Below are 18,745 nucleotides of genomic sequence, written 5' to 3' on the forward strand. Positions count from 1 at the left end.
ATTAACCATAAGCTATACATTTTCTACGACTTATTTGATCATTTACTCAGGCACGTGGCCTTTTGTAGAGTATATACATGCTTACGTAGATATTTATTATATGTTTATGTATACCTATGAGTATATATAAATGCATTATTGTGGTGAAATAATTACAATTATATTTCCCATGACGGGCAGCCATACGTGTCTTGGATCTATTGTGTTGGTGTTCTTACGAAACTTTAGAGGAAACCAATTTCCGCGGTACTTACCGGAATAATAATTTTAAAACACTCCTCAAGTTCAAGCTAAGAAACCCCATAGTGTATAAAAGTGCTGCGATGTAATTAATATAGTTGCGCATACGTTCAATTATTGTGTAATAATATTAATATTAACTTTTCACATAACTTCACACATCATATTATTATTTACAGTTTTTGGTGTTAGTATAACCATGCGAGTTGGCTAAGTATCTACATTCTTATGTTTTACATATACTATAATACCTGTTAATGAATTCCACGCGAAAATATTAAAAAAAAAATAAATCGCTATAAACTTTCGCCGGTCAAAGTTCAATTTCATTAATTTTTTGATGAGTTACAAAATATTTTTGTCCCCGTCGTTTTTTCACGAAGTATAGGTATAATATATATATATATATCAATGGAGGTAAATAACGAAAAAGGATGATTCCAAATAAAGCTCATTTCTAGATATTATCGATTTGTACACATGGTTGTATAAACATTTTGTCCGTGAAGAACGATGAATAGGAGGAGGAAGTAGGCAATGACGATGGCTTTGCTAACGATGTCTTCTCAGCTGGGTTTCTCGTTAAAAGATTGCTTTTAAATGTTGTATGCACATTGGTGTATTTCTCTTGTAAGACGTCTTGTGGAGAAGAAAAAAAAATAAGAATTTAAGTCATGACTGTCGTGGTGTATTTACGCAGAGATATGTTAACGAATATTATTGATAGTTTTGGAACAATATAATAATATATGAGCTCCCCTTTATATTCGTAGTTAGCTGTGGCGTTTGATTTTTTTCTACTTTTTTACACGACGATTTATTTTTCAAAATACTATCATTGTACAAAATCTAAAATGCAGCAGTTTGGTTAATGCACGTGTTATTCAAGTACCCATCTATTGTATGATATTTGCATATAAGTTTTGAATGCAATAACAATCACGTAGAATTTGCGTGCAGTTGGTACACATAAACACATCTGTAGCTGTGGCCTGTGTAATGGTGTAAAACTTTGCAAATCCTAGCAAAGTAATTTTGGTTTTTGCACGTCAATGCAACAAATATAGGTTTGAAGAATTACAAAACTATTTAACTATATATCTCAACAACCGCAAATATATTATAAGTTTGACGGCCATATGAAGTAGCCACAGTTGTAGCGTCATCCATTGTTGAGTAGTGCCCTATTATACTATTACTATATTATATACTGTAAAGTGTAAAGTACATAGCGTAGTTCTGTAGAAAAAAATTGTTTGCAGGAAACATTTACTCGCCGACGTGGTTGTTATCGTAAAGTTTTGTGAAGTGTGCAGAATATTTATTTAAGTTATAACACCTCTCTCTTAAACTTACTGTGAAATGGATTGATGTTTATACAAAGTGCACAGTGTATACACGTTGTTAACAGCGAATACTCGTCATTAACGAGCGATCAATTGTTGTGCTTTTCAAAATAAATCAATTTTTTTATATTTATTTAAGTGTTATTATTTTTTTTTACGACAACATATTGAGTTTCTCAAACTTAAATTGAATACCTTTACAAAAAATTGTCAGTATATATAGTATTATTGTGAAATATCGTAATTCGAACAGGTATTAATTTTATTATTTATAATAGCATTTCAGTTTTTAGTTTAGTTATTGAAAAATTTCGTGGAGTACAAATGTACAATATACACTTATAATAACACAGTACTAATACTCCTAGAAATAAAATGACAACTGTACACCTCTCAATCAACTATTAAATACTTATAAATCTAAAACGTGTGCCTTCTTAATTTTGATATTTATATTCAGTTTGAAATATCACATTGAAATAAAAACGGTAGGTATTTGTCAAAAAAATAAATTAAAAACATAAAAAATGGATATAATGAGTGTTTGTGTTCTACAAATCCGCCCAGTATTTTTATTGCTATATGTTTGTGTATATGTGTGTGAGGGTAAGCAGTGGTGGGTCGGTTATTTTTGTAATACGTCTTTTCAGAAATTTTGCGAAAACGTTTTACGACTACTTTTTTGTTTAGTGCTTTTGTCGGGAGGATGGTGCGCGGGTAACGCATGTCAAATTAACCTTTCCACCCAGGGAAAGAGACTATACCGCGCGCGTACCTACCTTTATAATACTTTGTGCACACACATACACACACTCCTAACTTTATATATTATATATATAACACGTGTGTGTGTGTGTGTATGTGTATGTGTATGGCGTTCCTGACGGACGAAATCCAATTTAATAATATTTTGACGGTGGTTTTTTCTCTGTATCGTTTATTTATTTATTCTTTTCTCCTGTCATTAGTATTATACCGTCCGGCGGTTGACAACGCTCGCGCGGTAAAGCGTATTACCGCGAAGCGGTGGAATGGAAAAAGTTTAGAATTCTACTGAAAGCGACGACGTCGAAATAAAGAGGAGAAGGAGGGACAGTATTTTCAATTTCGCGTTTACAATGGAGATCGTTTTTCGCGCCGCGGGCCACTTACGAACCGCATGTCGAGTCCCTGTCGCTGCTGCTCGCGTATTGGCCATTGTACGCGTACCATTTTCGCGGAAGAGCTATACGCACGCGTCTACTGTTGGGTTCGAGAGTCATCAAAGGGAGGTGGTCAAAAGAGAGGGATATAAGGGGTTGCGGATGTGCTCGCCGGATTCCGTTCCGTCGCCTATTGTGCGTGCTAAGTGAAGTGGCGATGTCCCGTCGTCGTTTAAGGCGATTGGAAAATTTGTCAGGCCAAGCGTTTTTCTATTCGTATTATACTCTTTTAGTATATATCTGTCGAACCGGTGATGATGGTGCGCGTATATAGTGAGAGACGAAGTAAAGTTTTTTTTTTTTTTGCCACCACTAAGTTTCTTGCTGCTGATTGTAATTTTACCTAGGTCGGAACCATAAATGCATTATATATATATATATACTCGTATATATGAAATAACGCAAACATCCACATTATATAGTGTATAGTTGAAAATATTGTTGTGCATAAATCCGTTACCTGGCGCCGAAAAAATCCCTTAAAAATTAATTTTATGACGGTCTAACGTTTTTCAAAATTGACATTTATATATATGTCTGTATATATGCGCGTGTATGTATATAAGTGCGTGCTGTATATGCAGTTAGAAGTTTCAACAATTAATTATTTTCATCACGATAGTCATACGTTTAGGGATTATTTTTTCAAGTTTTTTCACTCAGAACGTTATATACGTATGATATATATATATATATTATATAAACGTGTGTGTGCACACCTAACCTATGCAATTGTAATGAAAATAAACGTTTTAAACAAACATCGTTTTCATATTACTCACACACATGCACGCACACACCCTTTTAATATAGTACATTGACGAGCGATGACATGACGCCCCAATTTGACAGTCTTTAGGTTAATACGGTGAATATATTTACGATATGTCAAATACTTTCATCCTTTGGAGGCTTGGTTGACTCGATTGCACGATCGTGATGCAACTTGTATACACAAAAACAGCCGCGTGCATAGAGTTATTTTTGATGCTTTATGTTTAGTGTAAAATACTTTTGAGAAAGAAAGTGAAATAGATTTTCTTAAAACTGATGGGCTACGCCGTCGCCGCCGACATCGTGTGTGCGTGCCTCCCGGCTAAACGTAAGAAATTCGATTAAATCCCTCGGCGTTCGTCTACTCCTCTCCCTCGTCCTCTCGGAGCGTTTCACCTTTTAGTCTCCCCGTCAAAGGACGACGCGGCGTAAAACGGTGCGGTACAAGTGGTCGGGCGGAAGAGGGGACATTCCTAATTGTGTTTGGCATAATTAATGTGCGCGCGACAGGTACGTAAACAAAACCACTCTACCCGCGGCTAGATCGTATTTGTGTACACACATACTCACATACACGTATACATATGTTGTCGTACGTGTGGAGCACCGGCACCCTATATAGTCGTAGTCGTCATCCATGCGCGCTAGTGCCCGTATATGAAATAATAATTGAAAGCGAAAACATTCGTGTGTATATACAGAAACCAAACACTGTCGAACACCGAAAATACTATATAACAACGTTGTAGTGGTTTGTGTGCATACACGTTATCGTTTGCAATTTAACCGACCAAATGAACCGTGCCCGAGCACGTGATGTATGTTAGTACCTATATACTTATATACATATACATAATATGTTTGTAGTGTATGCAGTGTATGTATTTAGGCGAGATCGTTTTGGATCAAATTTAAAAAAAAACACCGATTTTCTTTTCGAACAAAATCGTACTATTCTCTTTTCGGCCAAAACAAAATTTTATGTAATATGTGTAAAAAAAAAAAAATAAAATAATTGATATATAATTTTTTGTAAAATTAGGACAAATGTATAATTATATAGTTTTGAAAATAATTAAAAGTATATATTACATAAAATATTGTAAAATAAAACGTAGAAAATTATTTAAAATATAAGAATATCTATACATCAACATTACTTTTATGTTAATATGTCACAAACCTACTTATGTGATTTAAATTTTATTTTTTTATATAATATTATATGTATTATATACTGTGACATATTAACGTAAAAATAATGCTGATATATATATATAAAAAAAAAAATAGATATTCTTATATTTTAAATAATTGTCTACGTTTTATTTTACAATATTTTATATAATATATACTTTTAATCATTTTCAAAATTGTATAATTATATAATTCCCTTAATTTTACAAAAATTATATGCTAATTATTTTATTTTTTTTTACACATATATATTATTTAAAATTTTGTTTTGGTCGAAAAGTGAATCGGCCGAAAATAGAAGGATACGTTTTCGGTCGAAAACAGTCATGTTCATGTATTTGTGGCAGTATAACCTTTGTCATCATCATCGGGCGCGGAATAATATACGACCATTCCGAATAGGTACCTACCATTCGTGTATTATTATTATTATTATTATTATTATTATTATTATTATTATACTTGACGAACAATATGTATACTACATAATAATATATTATATTATTATATCGTAACGATTCAATTACGACTATATGACGCAAACCCCGAACGGTTTCTCGCAGTCGCGGTAACCTACAGCAGGGTAGTTCAGTGAGAAATTTACGATATTTCGCAACGATAACAACAATATACGTTGATATCTATAGCTATACAGAATTGACGTTGTGATGTATGACGTGTACCGATCACATCAAGACACGCGTTATCGAACGTTTTTGAGCGTCATGTATGCATATAATACCGCGAGTGATTGCTTTGACGAGGTCGTCGCAGCAGTTATAATATATTTTGTTTATAAGTACTGTAGGGGCAAACAATATATATACTCATATATTATGTTAACGGCTCGGTCCTGGTAGTATAACAATAATAATAATAATAATATGTTTAAATTCGTAACAACCATATACCAACGCGTATGTTTATATTGTACAGAAATAAGGGACGATGGCCGCGACGAGCATTTCATATATTATTAATATGACGTTACGAATAACATAATAATATAGGCAGGTAATAGGTATACGAGGGGGCGCGACGTCGACACGGCGGCGATGGCTGTCAAAATTTGACTTTGATTTTCAGCAAACAACATGCATGCATAATGGGGTGAGGTGGCCCATATCACGTAGCTATATAAATATATAGACACACGTCGAAAATATATGTATATATATACATGTGTGTGTGTGTGTTTTGAATAAACCCTAGTGTTTTAAACATATATTTTTTAATTTTTATATTTGTATATACACCTGTACCCCGGTGATGGTATATAGTATATACCTACCTACCTTTGCTATATATTAATACCACCTACGCAGTACTATTACAACGAATGGTGACCAATGGGCGTCAAAAACGTCGTCTTGTCATTGCGGGAATTGCGATATAATATTCTTATTATATAGGTATTTGAAAAACATTCCTATTGTGACGTGTGTGCAGTTTGCCCGACACAAATAACGTTTAAATTATAGATGTTACCGCGTGCACAGTTCCTTTTTTTCTTTATTCATTTTTTCTCTTTTGCTCTTTTTAAATATTTATAGTTAGAATAATGGTATTTTTCCCCTTCCGATTCCCACCCCTTCTGATATACGTATACATACATACATGTAAGCTCAATTTTATTTTATGATTGTTTCTTCTTCTTCGGTTTTTATTTTATTTATTTTCACGCCACCGTGTCTTACGCGCAACAGGAATGGTAAAACTTCCCCTCGCCATACGTCTCGTTTCTATTTCGAACGAAACTTTACCGTCAACAGGTACGGGGGTGGCAGCGACGACGATGGTTAATATCATCGATCACCTTTGGCAACAGTTTGTCGATTGTTGCTTTCAAGGCTCGTTTATGTGCATGCGTGTATTATACCCAATGCCACAATATCATAATGACGGACAACCATAACTATTTAATAATAATAATAATGTACATACGATAAAATTATTTCAAATGTTTACAGTCTGTATCGGTTTATAATAACAGTTTTTTTCACTAGATGTAATATTGACGTGATACCTTCCATTGGTGTATGCAACGATAGCTGTTATTAAGATTTAACAATTCATAACATATATTTGTGGTATTCTAAATATATCTTAAACAAGGTTCATTGAGTTCTGGTTTGCTTCGCGGGCATATTTTCTTCTTATCATCCCTAACTACCAATTATTACTAAACTAGTATACATTAAACCAGAGTTTCAAAAATCGCTCTTACTGCAAATATCTGTCTCACTGCATTGGCGCGTTAATATTTAGTTTACATCACAATTGTAAATATTAGGTAAAAACTAGTCTGATTAATCCTCAAATATTTTCAATGCAACGATGTGATAAACTTATATCATCCATTGTTTATCAAATAATAAACTTGCCCCCATAAATGTCCTTTAATTAAATAATTGTATATGTATTTGTTGTTATATACTATATTTATTTTGCCGTTATACACCCTTTAGCATACAATTACCTTAATCAAATAAGAAGTTTTTTCATTGTTACAGTTATTGCTCGCAGTTATTCACGTAGGCGCAGGTACCAGTTCAATATTAACTGATTTATCAAAAATTTTATAAATATAGTTTAGAGAAAAGTTTATTGGTGGTAATATAGTTGTTTACGTCGACATCCGTCTAAAATGTTTGTTTTTTCACTCAGAAACTTCCTTCAACAATTTCATACATATACGTGTGTTTAGTACACCAGGCAAATTTTAAACGTTCTGTTTATTCTATTTAGTTTCGCGAATTTCCACGCATGAACTTCGATAGCTAAATTAAATAATTACAAACCTGGCCACGATATTATACAAGTTGTCAGATAAAATACGCGACAATCAATAAAAGTATATTTACATTTCCACACTGCAAATTTTTCGTGGGAACACTTATGTAATCATTATACATAACACCGTAGTAATATATATATATCATATAATGTCATGCTACTATATACTTGTAACTTTTTTGAGTGTAGCATTAAGTTAATTTAGTTTTATAGCGAAACGTTCAAATCAAATATTTACATATTTTGAAAATTGTTTTTCTTCGACAAACGGATGGCGTAATGTAGAGACTACTATATAGCTTTAAACGTATAATCGGCTAATGCAGCTGGGACTGTCAAAATAATGCACTGAAAGCATTTTCGTAATCCACAAGAAATGATTTTATAAAGGACTCTCTATTTCATGTATTAGATATAAAAATAACAATTAAAAACAAAATATTGATAATTTTGCATAAACGAAAACCACCCTATTATAAAATTGTCAACGGAAAGGAAATTTAATAATGATAATTTCATGTTTATATAATGAATTATGGACATATCCGACGAATAGTTTTCACGATCTAAACATTAAAAGTCGATAATATTAAAAAAAGTATTTGTTATTTTTTGTCGCAAATAACTACACTATTCATATTAGTCAATTTGTAGACATGATTGTGCAAAATATTCTTTTAGTATAAATTCTATCTAATAGGTGATTTAAATTATATACGATAAATATTAACGATAGTTTATCGGAAATTTACATGCAAATATCAAATATAATATATTATATGCGTTATCTTCTCGAGTATAGCATTTTAGAGAATCTCGTGTGGTAATTAATAATACGCGAGTTCTTCAAGACGTATCCAATATATATTTACACTCGTAGCTACGTGTAGACCCGATGCCACCGCTACCGTTAGAATACGAAAACTCTCATTTGTATTGGGAGTGCTACTCATCCTATTATAGAAGTCTCTATTACATATAATATGACGACGAAATATATATGTATAACGTACACGGGTCACGATCCTCGCATCAATCCGTTTTCGGTCACGTGCGTAAAACTTTTAGTTCACCTGTGGGGGCCGCTGCATGTTTGACGTTCCCAAAAGTTTCCCTTGTCCGTAATTAAACCTCACCACCGACAAACTCGTGAAGTGTTGACGATCGGCTCGAACTCGCGTTTGGACTTTGTCCACTTTATATCACCTGCCCGATACCTATCCTTCCCGCACATACACACATACGCACACATTTTCTCCAGTTTTGCTATAAAGACAACGTTTTCGTCGTTTACTCCTCTTCATGCCCCTCTGAAATTTCTACTTGTTTAATACTTGGTCGATGAGGCCGTGATCGCTGTTTTGCGCATTTTGTATTATTATTATCTTTATTATTATTATTATTATTGTTGTTGTTGTTGTTGTTGTTGTTGTTAGGAACTAAGGTAAAATATTTTCTGGGATAATTGTAGGAAAAATAGCAACAAACAATTACAATCTGGAAACAATGTAAAACGGACATTTTTACTCCTAATTTAATATTTGCTTATGGACCACCGCTACGAAATTAATTTTCTCGTTCACATGATAATAGAGCTTCGGTCCTTATTACGTATACACAGACTCGTAAAACCCCATTAAAACATTATATCGTATTGTAAACTCATTTTCGCAAAAGCAAATGTTTACGCGTTAAATTAACCAAGCCCATTTGAATAGTTCATATGCGTTACCTCTTTACAATATACACGCTACCGGTTATTATTCGGATCAGCCTCGTGGAAAAAATACGTATTATTTAAATACTATTTGGTTATATCACGCATGTGTGAACCTTGCCCAGCTTGGGTGATCTTTAACCGATTAAATTCACTAAATTATAGTAATTGGTAGTATGTATTTTTAATTATATGTGTATTATATTATATTATATTATAATATATTAACGATTGTCAATATTTCTTTCTATCTCGAAAGGTTTCTGCAGATAGCCTTGTACGATAGACCCGTCGCAATAACCCACGGTGCGTTAGTAATAATATTATGTAAATACTTGAATTTATCCCTATTTAAAATTGGCGAAAAGAAAATCGTATTATTTCTTCTTCTATTTAACTGCAGCTCATAAATAATAACTAGATATCGCAAGTATATATAACATGTGCAGTGTCTTTATATATATATGTATGTATATATGTATATAATATATAATATATATACGATGTATTCTCGAAAAATAGCTAGCTCCTAATTCAATCTTCTTACTTTAACAGTTTCCTTTTTTAACGCAACGATATTACACACACTCACACACACGTGATATATTATTATTATTATATACGCATATATCTTAGTTTCCTTTTTTTCCCTTCTGCCCCATGTACCTATATTATATCCTTTACGATACATAAACCTGCGGCTATATATATACACCGCAGATACCTTTATCATACTAGACTCTCCGCGGGATTTGACGCGCGACGAGATAAACCACTTCGAGCATGCGTCGCACAGCATCTACCCCCTCCTGCGTGTTTATATAATATCACACCACTGAATCAATTTTCTTCTCCGGAGGTGGATATAAGTCTGTCGAACGGTGAACTTGACGGAGGTGGTTGTGGGAGCCGTGAAGGGGTGGCCCTGCACGTACTCATTTGTGGCGGGTAAGAGGAGCTATAGTATATACTTGCGGATTTGTTAGCAAATTGGAAATGGATTTTACTTTCAATCCTACGCCTTACCCATCACATTACTCACCTTATACGTATATGATATTATCTTTTACCATCGTCGAGTACTACCGCCGTGAACTACCTATACATAATATATATTATTATTATTATATAAGCATCAAACCGTAATCTTCGGTAGATATAGTTTATAGATAACGCGTAGGTACCTAAATGCGTAAATATATATATATATATATATACATACTATAATAGCAGGTCACTGTATGTGCGATGAATCAAAAAAATTGCATTTAAAAATACTGTAAAATAATATAATTGCATACAAGCTTCCTCAAACTTTACATTGTAATCGTGACAATTAATCTTAGTCAGTACTTACGACGATCGCGACCCCAGTGTATACACGGAGGGATCAGTTTTTGTTTATATTTAGTTGTTCCTATACTTAACCAATGTATTTCAGCAATAGTTGCTGTTGTAGTGGCCACTTTATGTCATCGCGTTAAATCCCGTAAAACTCTTTCTCGAAAAAGCCGGTGAAAACTTTGTGGCAGCGTGAAGAAAACTTCTGTTCCATTAAGCTTATCTGTCACGCGCGACGGCAGTGAGAACGGATTAATACTCGGCCTACAGCCGTGTCAAGCCTCGTCTTTTCTTCGCACTAGGTTATTATTTCGTGGCTCGTCATTCGTCACTACAGGCTATTCTTCCCGAGTTAACAAATCTTCTAGGAACAAGTGAATTTACAGTGTATATACGACTTGCTTACAGTGGAGAACTACGCGGATAATACAGGCTATACGACATTTAATCCGTGGCCATGGCAAGACTTAGTTCACCTATATAAATACTTTTATAGCTATTAACCCCGTGGCTCCTCGATTTTATCAATTTTCCTGTATACAGAAGAAGTTATTTTGAATGAGTAAATATTATTATTTAACTTATCTATATAGGTATAAAGCGCAGACATCTTACTCGAATATTAAAAACTTTTTTTGATGACGAGTATAGGTCGTATAGCTACTACAGCAATAGTGGTTAAAAAAATTATCCTCTAACGGCGATTATATTATAATATTATTATTTAAATTTAGTGAAATAAATTGCCTAGAAATCCCCCGGTTCAGGTTCACAACTTCTTTAACCGTAGCATATAATTTCAAATCAGCTAACGAGTTATCTTCGGGAAATCTACTTGCTGCATGCACGAGAGTTTTAGGAATAACTCTACATTATATATGTTTACGCTCGGACTAATCGCAATGTGTAAATTAATTATTAACGACCCCCGCGTTTCCTCGTTAAGAACACTAAAAAAGAAATAATAGCAATAACAATCGGAGTAAGAAAAGTAATAAATAGTTACAGTTGGACGAAGACGCTACTGCGGTTACGCCAGAGCGGATTTAAGACAATGGCTATGTATAGCTACAGTTTATGGTAACGGGTTAATTTCGTTTTTGTTTCTTTCTTGTAATTACTATAACGTCACTGTAATCGTATTTTATAATTATTTTTTTTTTTTTGATACCTAAGAAATCATGTCTGGGAAAATGTTTCTGATTGGCTCATCAAAACGACTGCGTCAATGATCACACCGTGTGAAAAAAAATTATCGTTAAGTTTTCGCACGTTTATCGAATTGTTTCCTGTTTTCAAATAATTTTTAGTCAGTATTTATATGATATAATAAAATCGTGATCAACTGCCGAAATTTAGGATTAACGAGTGGACAGTTTTTTTTTTCAATATAAATAGAAAGTATTACCTATTCTATACATCAACTTTATACATGTACATGTGATGAAATATCGATTTTTAGAAATGTTTTCTGCGACGGGATTTTTAATACGTTTACGCGTGAGGGGAGAAAAATATCAATAGAGCAACACACAATAGTCGTGCGATAGTTATAGTGCGAAGGTGTTTGTGATGAGGATGATGTTGGGGGAAGGGTAATAAAACAAACTTTCGACTTCGGGTCGTGTAGAAAACCGCGAGTGTTTGGCGAGATGATAAACGACCCAGCTTTTGTAGCGAATTTTTCCGGTTGCTAAGACGTTCAGCCCATGCGGAGAAGTAAACGTGTATGTGTGTGTGTGGTGTGTATATGTATATGTACGTGGATGAGTCGAAGGGAATTGTCCAAAAAGTTTTGTCACCTTTTGTCAAAACACCGTACTTACGGACAATAGAGGTCGATGGTACATAAAATCTGAATAGAAAACGGAGAGGGATGCCTTGGTGATGACTATTTATCATGAATAAAAAAAGGAAAAAAAGAAAAGAAACGCCACCGCCGTAGCCTATCCAATACCTTATACCTACCTGCGTGGTACGAAACGTATTAAATCGACATAGCGCTTTTTTATGTACGAGTCCCCAATTTTTCGGATACATCTCATGAAAATATATATTATGTTCACATGTAAAAAAAAAAAATAGTTAAAAATATAATAATAATAATAATAATAAAACAGTTTTAAATGTGAAAACCAGCACGTGGAAAATTTCAGGGAATTGTCGAAAAACCTTCTTTCGTAGGTATACAAAAGCGATACGCAGCGGGTATACCTGTTGTTGTTTGTAGTACGCATATATAGTTCAGTATATAGAAAGTACACTCTGGGGAGGAATATTTTCCTAATAACTTTAGTGGCGTACGGATAGGACAAGGGATTAGGTTTTTAGCGAACGTATATAATCGCACGTTTTGACGAAAAGAAGACGCGGTTAAATATATATAAATGGAATAGAAGAGTTATTGGTATATATATATATATATATATACTCGCGTGCCAGAAATGAATGATGTCGCTCCCTTTTATTATGTTCTGATAAAAATAATAATAAAAAGTTTGTTTATTTATTTTTATTATTATTATTTTCGGTGAATGACGATGATGGAAAACCGCAAAGCAATTTTTGCTTCCGTTTATACTATCATCACGGGTACGCAAGATATGTGTGTGTGTGTGTGTTTTTACACTGCACATGCCTCAGTATATAGATATGGAAGTAGGGTATTGAATATGAAGGGATCACGAGGTGAATGGATTTTATTTCGTCGCAACGGCATCAACGCTTTTAGCGCGTTGAACAAACATGGTCTGAAAGATTGGTTATTCCGATTAATGCGTCATCGATTGTACGTGATGGCACGTCTCTGATTCTCTGTGACGAAATCACTATCAAACCCGTTATATCCACATTAACTCTCAGAATATGTAACAAACAAAGAAAAAAAAAATGTAAAAAAATGAATGATATAAATAGAACATTTTGATTAATTCGCTACGGGCATTATAGATTTTACTTCGACGTGTGTTTGATTCCACCGAATCAAAGCGAGTCTTTCAATTACGTTTTGTTATACTAAAATGCGCGTGTTTGTTATATTTTATGTATTATGTTTACGTATAAATAAAAAAAGTTTCGTATTTGTCGAGAAACTACGTTAGAAAATTGGATAGGCAAGAAACATAAGCGAAAATATATTATTCTGCTTATACAAGAGAATATGGAACAGAACCTTGTGTTCACACACACTCATACATACGTACAGACATATATTTTACATGTGTTCTATTCGATTTGTATTAAAAATGTTAATGTAAAAAAACATTATTTCTTTCTATAATATTTCGCTCAGTTATCGAATTTTTTGATTTGTTTTTTTTTTTTTTTTTATTAATATTCTTTTGAAACCGAAAAACGTATGCGGATCTTTTCGAGGCTGATACGAAAACGCAAAACAGATGTATAAGCATTTTATTATATTATATAATTATTATAAGAGGTCTAGTCAGACACTGTTGTTTTACTATACGCACTTTATAAAATATTACATTTTAAATAATAAGGACTAACGTGTATTTAAATTTTTTCCTTGATCTGTACGCGTTTATATTTTTTTAAATATAATCCTACGAGTCGTAGAAAGTTTAGACAATTGTATACCTAAAGTATAAACTACAGCTGACCATGTTTCGCGGTCGCTGGTTTCGACGCTTTAATCCGATAACGACGATTTTAGCCCAGCCATATCAAACACTTTCCCACTTTTCTCACCCTCTTCGTGTTTCTAACAAACCTAGATTCCCGGGAAATATATTTGATTTTATGCATCCTTGAAATCACCTTCTTCTCTTCTCCCATCAGCTCGTTGTTTCCCGAAAGCCCTAGGGGATTCACTCGCGAATAGTAGGTCAAAAATCATACTACCGCCCAATTAGCTCTTTACCGTTTCCGTCGCCGACGACGAGTTGTCTAATGAACTGGACCGACCTATGACTCCCTAGCCTATGTTTACAAATCCTTTGTAGATTATTATATTTACAGTTCAAAGATGCAATTTGACGAATTCGTAATAACTAGTTTACTTGTTTATTTTTATAGGCTTTCCTCGAGATGGCGGACGAGACATCGGCATCAGCCATGGTTACATACTTCACAACGTGCACGGCTCAGCTCAGAGGTCGCGCTGTGTTCATACAGTTCAGTAATCATAAGGAGCTGAAAACGGACCAAACGCACAGTAATGCCGTAAGTCTTTACAATATATATATATATATGTATAAAATGTAAAAACTTTTAAATTTTGAAGATGAAAAAGTTTTTGTTATTATTTTTTTTCGGGAATTGAGTTTTTAATTTTTAAACGAGTATAGCTTGTTGCCCGTCGTAGATAAATTGTGAAAAAATATTCGCATAATATATTTGAAGCTCAAGAGTACGGGAGAGTGTGGAAATAATAATTTCTGTTAAAAAAAAAAAAATAATAATAAACCATTAACTTTGTTTAAAACAACGTTTCAAATTCAATTTCAAAACAAACACATTTTGTTTATATACATGTATTTGAATATTAAACTTCGTCGCTTTTTTCCTTATTAGCAATTACAATCATGATAACAACACTACTTCTCGCGAACCAATTCAATTTTGACCAAGTTAATAAATTAATAAACTTTTTCTGTAAAAGATGACAATGAAGTCAATGTAGCACCGACAATACTGCCCTCACGATGGTGATAATATTCTGTTTCCAAAAACTATAAAATTATATGTGCGGTATTATTCTAGAAATAAAAATCAATATAATTTTTGTCCGAACCGTTCAATCGACAGAAATTTGAACTTTATTCTATTAAAATATTATCATCGTGTACATTATATATATATAAATATATTTATCAGCAAAAACAAAGTTTACAGAACTACAATGATGGGGTTCCATCCGCGGTATCTCGAGTGTATATTATTTTATTGTGTGTAAAATATATCATTGTGATGGTGATGGATTTGATGAGAAAAGAAAAAAGTCAAACAATTCTTTTGCTATTATATGAATGTCACGACTTATATATTATGTTATAGTCATTTTTATTTGTAGTGGGTGTGTGACCGTCTAAACTATTTTTTTTCATATGATATTTTTGAAGTATGGTCTTTGCTTAGAATATCATGACCAATAATTGTTTATCAGCTAAACAATTATCTTAATATTTTTTGGTTTATCATCATGCATTTATCGTTTAGGCGAGAGACCACACGCTTAATTTACCTATATATTTTTGTATACATTTACATACCGCGGTATTTAGTCGTATATAGAATTTAATACTAACATAATTTTTTTTTTATAATTAATTATTTAGCTTCTCCATTAATGTCCATTTTATTGACTTTTTCTTATTACTTAAATTATTGTTTTCATTATTACTATTTTTTTTTTTTTTTTTTTTTTTTAATTTGTAATGTACAGAGTAGTTGTTGAGTGAACGACGACGTATTATGTAACTTATAGTTTAAAGATACTAACTATTTACTACTGAGCTATATAATATATTTATACATTTACATTTAAATGTATACCTAAAGAGTGTGTAATATGACATCGTTATAGATATTTCTCCTAAACAGCCACTACGTCTATATAAATATATATATATATATATTTATAGAGAAAGAGAGTTTCCAGTAGCTCGCTAAAAACTTTTAACGAGCTTATTACAAATTAAAATCGTTTTTTAACCCACCTCACTCTTCGTGTCCTCGCTTTTATGAACCAGTATATATATATGTATATATTTGTACGTCTGCATTCCAACCAGCATTCATCCTTCCTCATCTATACGGGGTTAAGGTTTGTGTGTACATGTACTTTACCCCGTGTCATATTATTAATTCCCCGTTTGTCGTCGCTGCGTACACATCGCAGCACAAACATAGGATACGATTCGTAAAATAGTGACATTACTCCGAACAGGACTCTAAATAAAAACGTCCGACATTACAACGAATAAATATAATATAATGTCTACCATGTGAATATGTGATATTCACATATGTATATATATATCGCAAACGTTTATGCGTATGCTCTGTGGGATCTCTTCACTTGGACTTACATAGACTTAGTGGTAGTGTGTTCGTATTTCGTATCCGGTTTCGGCCAGAGTGTTTCTTATTGCCGAACTGACGACGGTAGGCGGTAGCGACTTTGTCCTGCCATAAATTAGATAGAAACCACTGGCAGTTTATTAATAGCTCGTGTGATTCAATGTTCGATATCTTTTCAATAATTTAAAATATAATAAATGAACCCCGCGTAAATTTGGTGACTAAAATAATAATAATAATAACGACATTGACGTCGAAAGCTCTAACGACTCAGTATAAAAATACTTCTACATACCGCGTTATCGCTTTCTATATTACGAACATTCTCATTTACATGGAAATTATAAAATATTATTAAAGTGAAATTTATAACTCTATAAATCATTTTAATTATGTAAAGAAAAACGTGCAAACAAAAATATCGCTTTATTTTTTTATTTGAGTTTAAGTAAATCAAAAATATTATAAATTTTAATGACAGATCTTTAAAATCATAACAACATTTCAAAATAATTCTATATATTTGATACAAAAAAAAAAAAAAAAAAATTGTGAAAAATTTCACAATGCATAACTTTATAATAATGATACTATATATACTTACTCTGTTTTCGCACAACCTCATTATATATTTAAAAATCTGACGACACCTGTGTTTTTAATTACGCTTGCATATTATTATTATTATAGTTTATAACTTTCCACTACTTTATTCGCGGTTATAGTTAGTAGTTGCTTGGTGGATGTCAAAAGACGCAAAAACCATCTTTCATCGCGCGCCTACATACAAATGTGTTTCGACTAACGACAATGGTTTGCGGTAATGCGTATATTATATATATATAGGTAGTATAGGTATACCTATATGATGTTATATACTCGCAAGTTAAGGGTCTCGAACAAAAGTGCGTTTTTTGAGTGCACGAAGCTCAGTTTGCCACTGCTGCAGCCGTACCGGCCTATACGACTTAATAATACTCGTATATACCTGTATGCAGAATCTACAGTATGTGCGTATTGTATTTTCTTATCCGTGCGGGAGATTTTTAATGAAGAGGACGGCGCTGCTGGTGCTGTGTAGCAGCGGTACCCGCAGCAGTCGGGTAATCTGAAACAAAACAAATAATCGCTGCGGCGTGCCCACAGCCACGCATGGGTATTATAATATTATTTCTTCGTCCGTGTCGTGGTTTATGTATACGTATTATATTATACGATTTATCATTTCGTAGTTTTCTAGTAATGTATTTACCGACTTGGAGCGTTTATGTAGTCACGTCGTTGTCATGACAATTTATATTATATTCTATCCCGTAAATGCGTATATTATTTACCGTGTGCGTACGGCTGCAGCATCTCGTAAAATAATCACGGATTCGCCGACGCGTATTTGTATTATGCGCGACTATCTACAATACTCTTTTGCAGATTTTATAAAGAGAAAATAGCATGATTATATTGTCGTAAATTCTATAGTCATTTTGTTTCGCTTTTTTCCCCCCTAAACCATTCGCAGCGTTCATACATAATATACGTAAACCTTCGACATCTTAAAAAGTCTTTTTGATCTATCTACTTCTGCGCGGGCTAGTTGATTCTTCGTAATATTATGTTTACACTCTATGTTTGTACCGAGCAATTGCAAATTCTGCGCGTTTATATTTGAAGTATAAATATATACCTATATTCCGTGGACCGGGATAATGTCGATAAAACACGATTTAGTGAAAACAGCATACTTAAACTCGAACGTTTGGCCGACGATCAAGTAGAGGTACGTCTCGGAGCCTCCCCCTCAAGAATTTGATTACCATGTAACGTATAATTTTTGAAATGACGATGTCCACAAGCTGATACATATATGTGATATACCATTCGCTGACGACGCATCGTAAACCGCGTGATTACCTAAATAAAACGACTCTGGAAATGATCCAAATAACGCACCGCTTATACGTCCGATCGCGTTCAATCCGCGATGGAGGCTCATATGATTTTCGCCGTACAAATTCTGATCCGAAATCCAATAACCGCGTGTTTACGGACGACCGTAAAATATTAAACGCCTGTCGAGGTAAGTTTTACGT

The 18,745-nt window shown here is 33.3% G+C and overlaps 1 protein-coding gene across 7 annotated transcripts in view; it reads left to right on the plus strand.

Annotated features, from left to right (window-relative positions):
• Positions 1 to 18,745, plus strand: part of LOC112593043 (polypyrimidine tract-binding protein 2) — a 177,741-nt gene that overhangs the window by 123,781 nt on the left and 35,215 nt on the right. For all 7 annotated transcript variants that reach the window (XM_025337269.1, XM_025337275.1, XM_025337272.1 and 4 more), the window contains one exon: positions 14,652 to 14,798. In XM_025337269.1, coding sequence (XP_025193054.1) covers positions 14,652 to 14,798 — 147 coding nt within the window. The remainder of the gene's footprint in view (positions 1 to 14,651; positions 14,799 to 18,745) is intronic.

The sequence above is a fragment of the Melanaphis sacchari genome, unplaced genomic scaffold, assembly GCF_002803265.2.
Source record: "Melanaphis sacchari strain LSU unplaced genomic scaffold, SCAv2.0 Contig19_pilon_pilon, whole genome shotgun sequence".
NCBI lineage: Eukaryota > Metazoa > Arthropoda > Insecta > Hemiptera > Aphididae > Melanaphis > Melanaphis sacchari.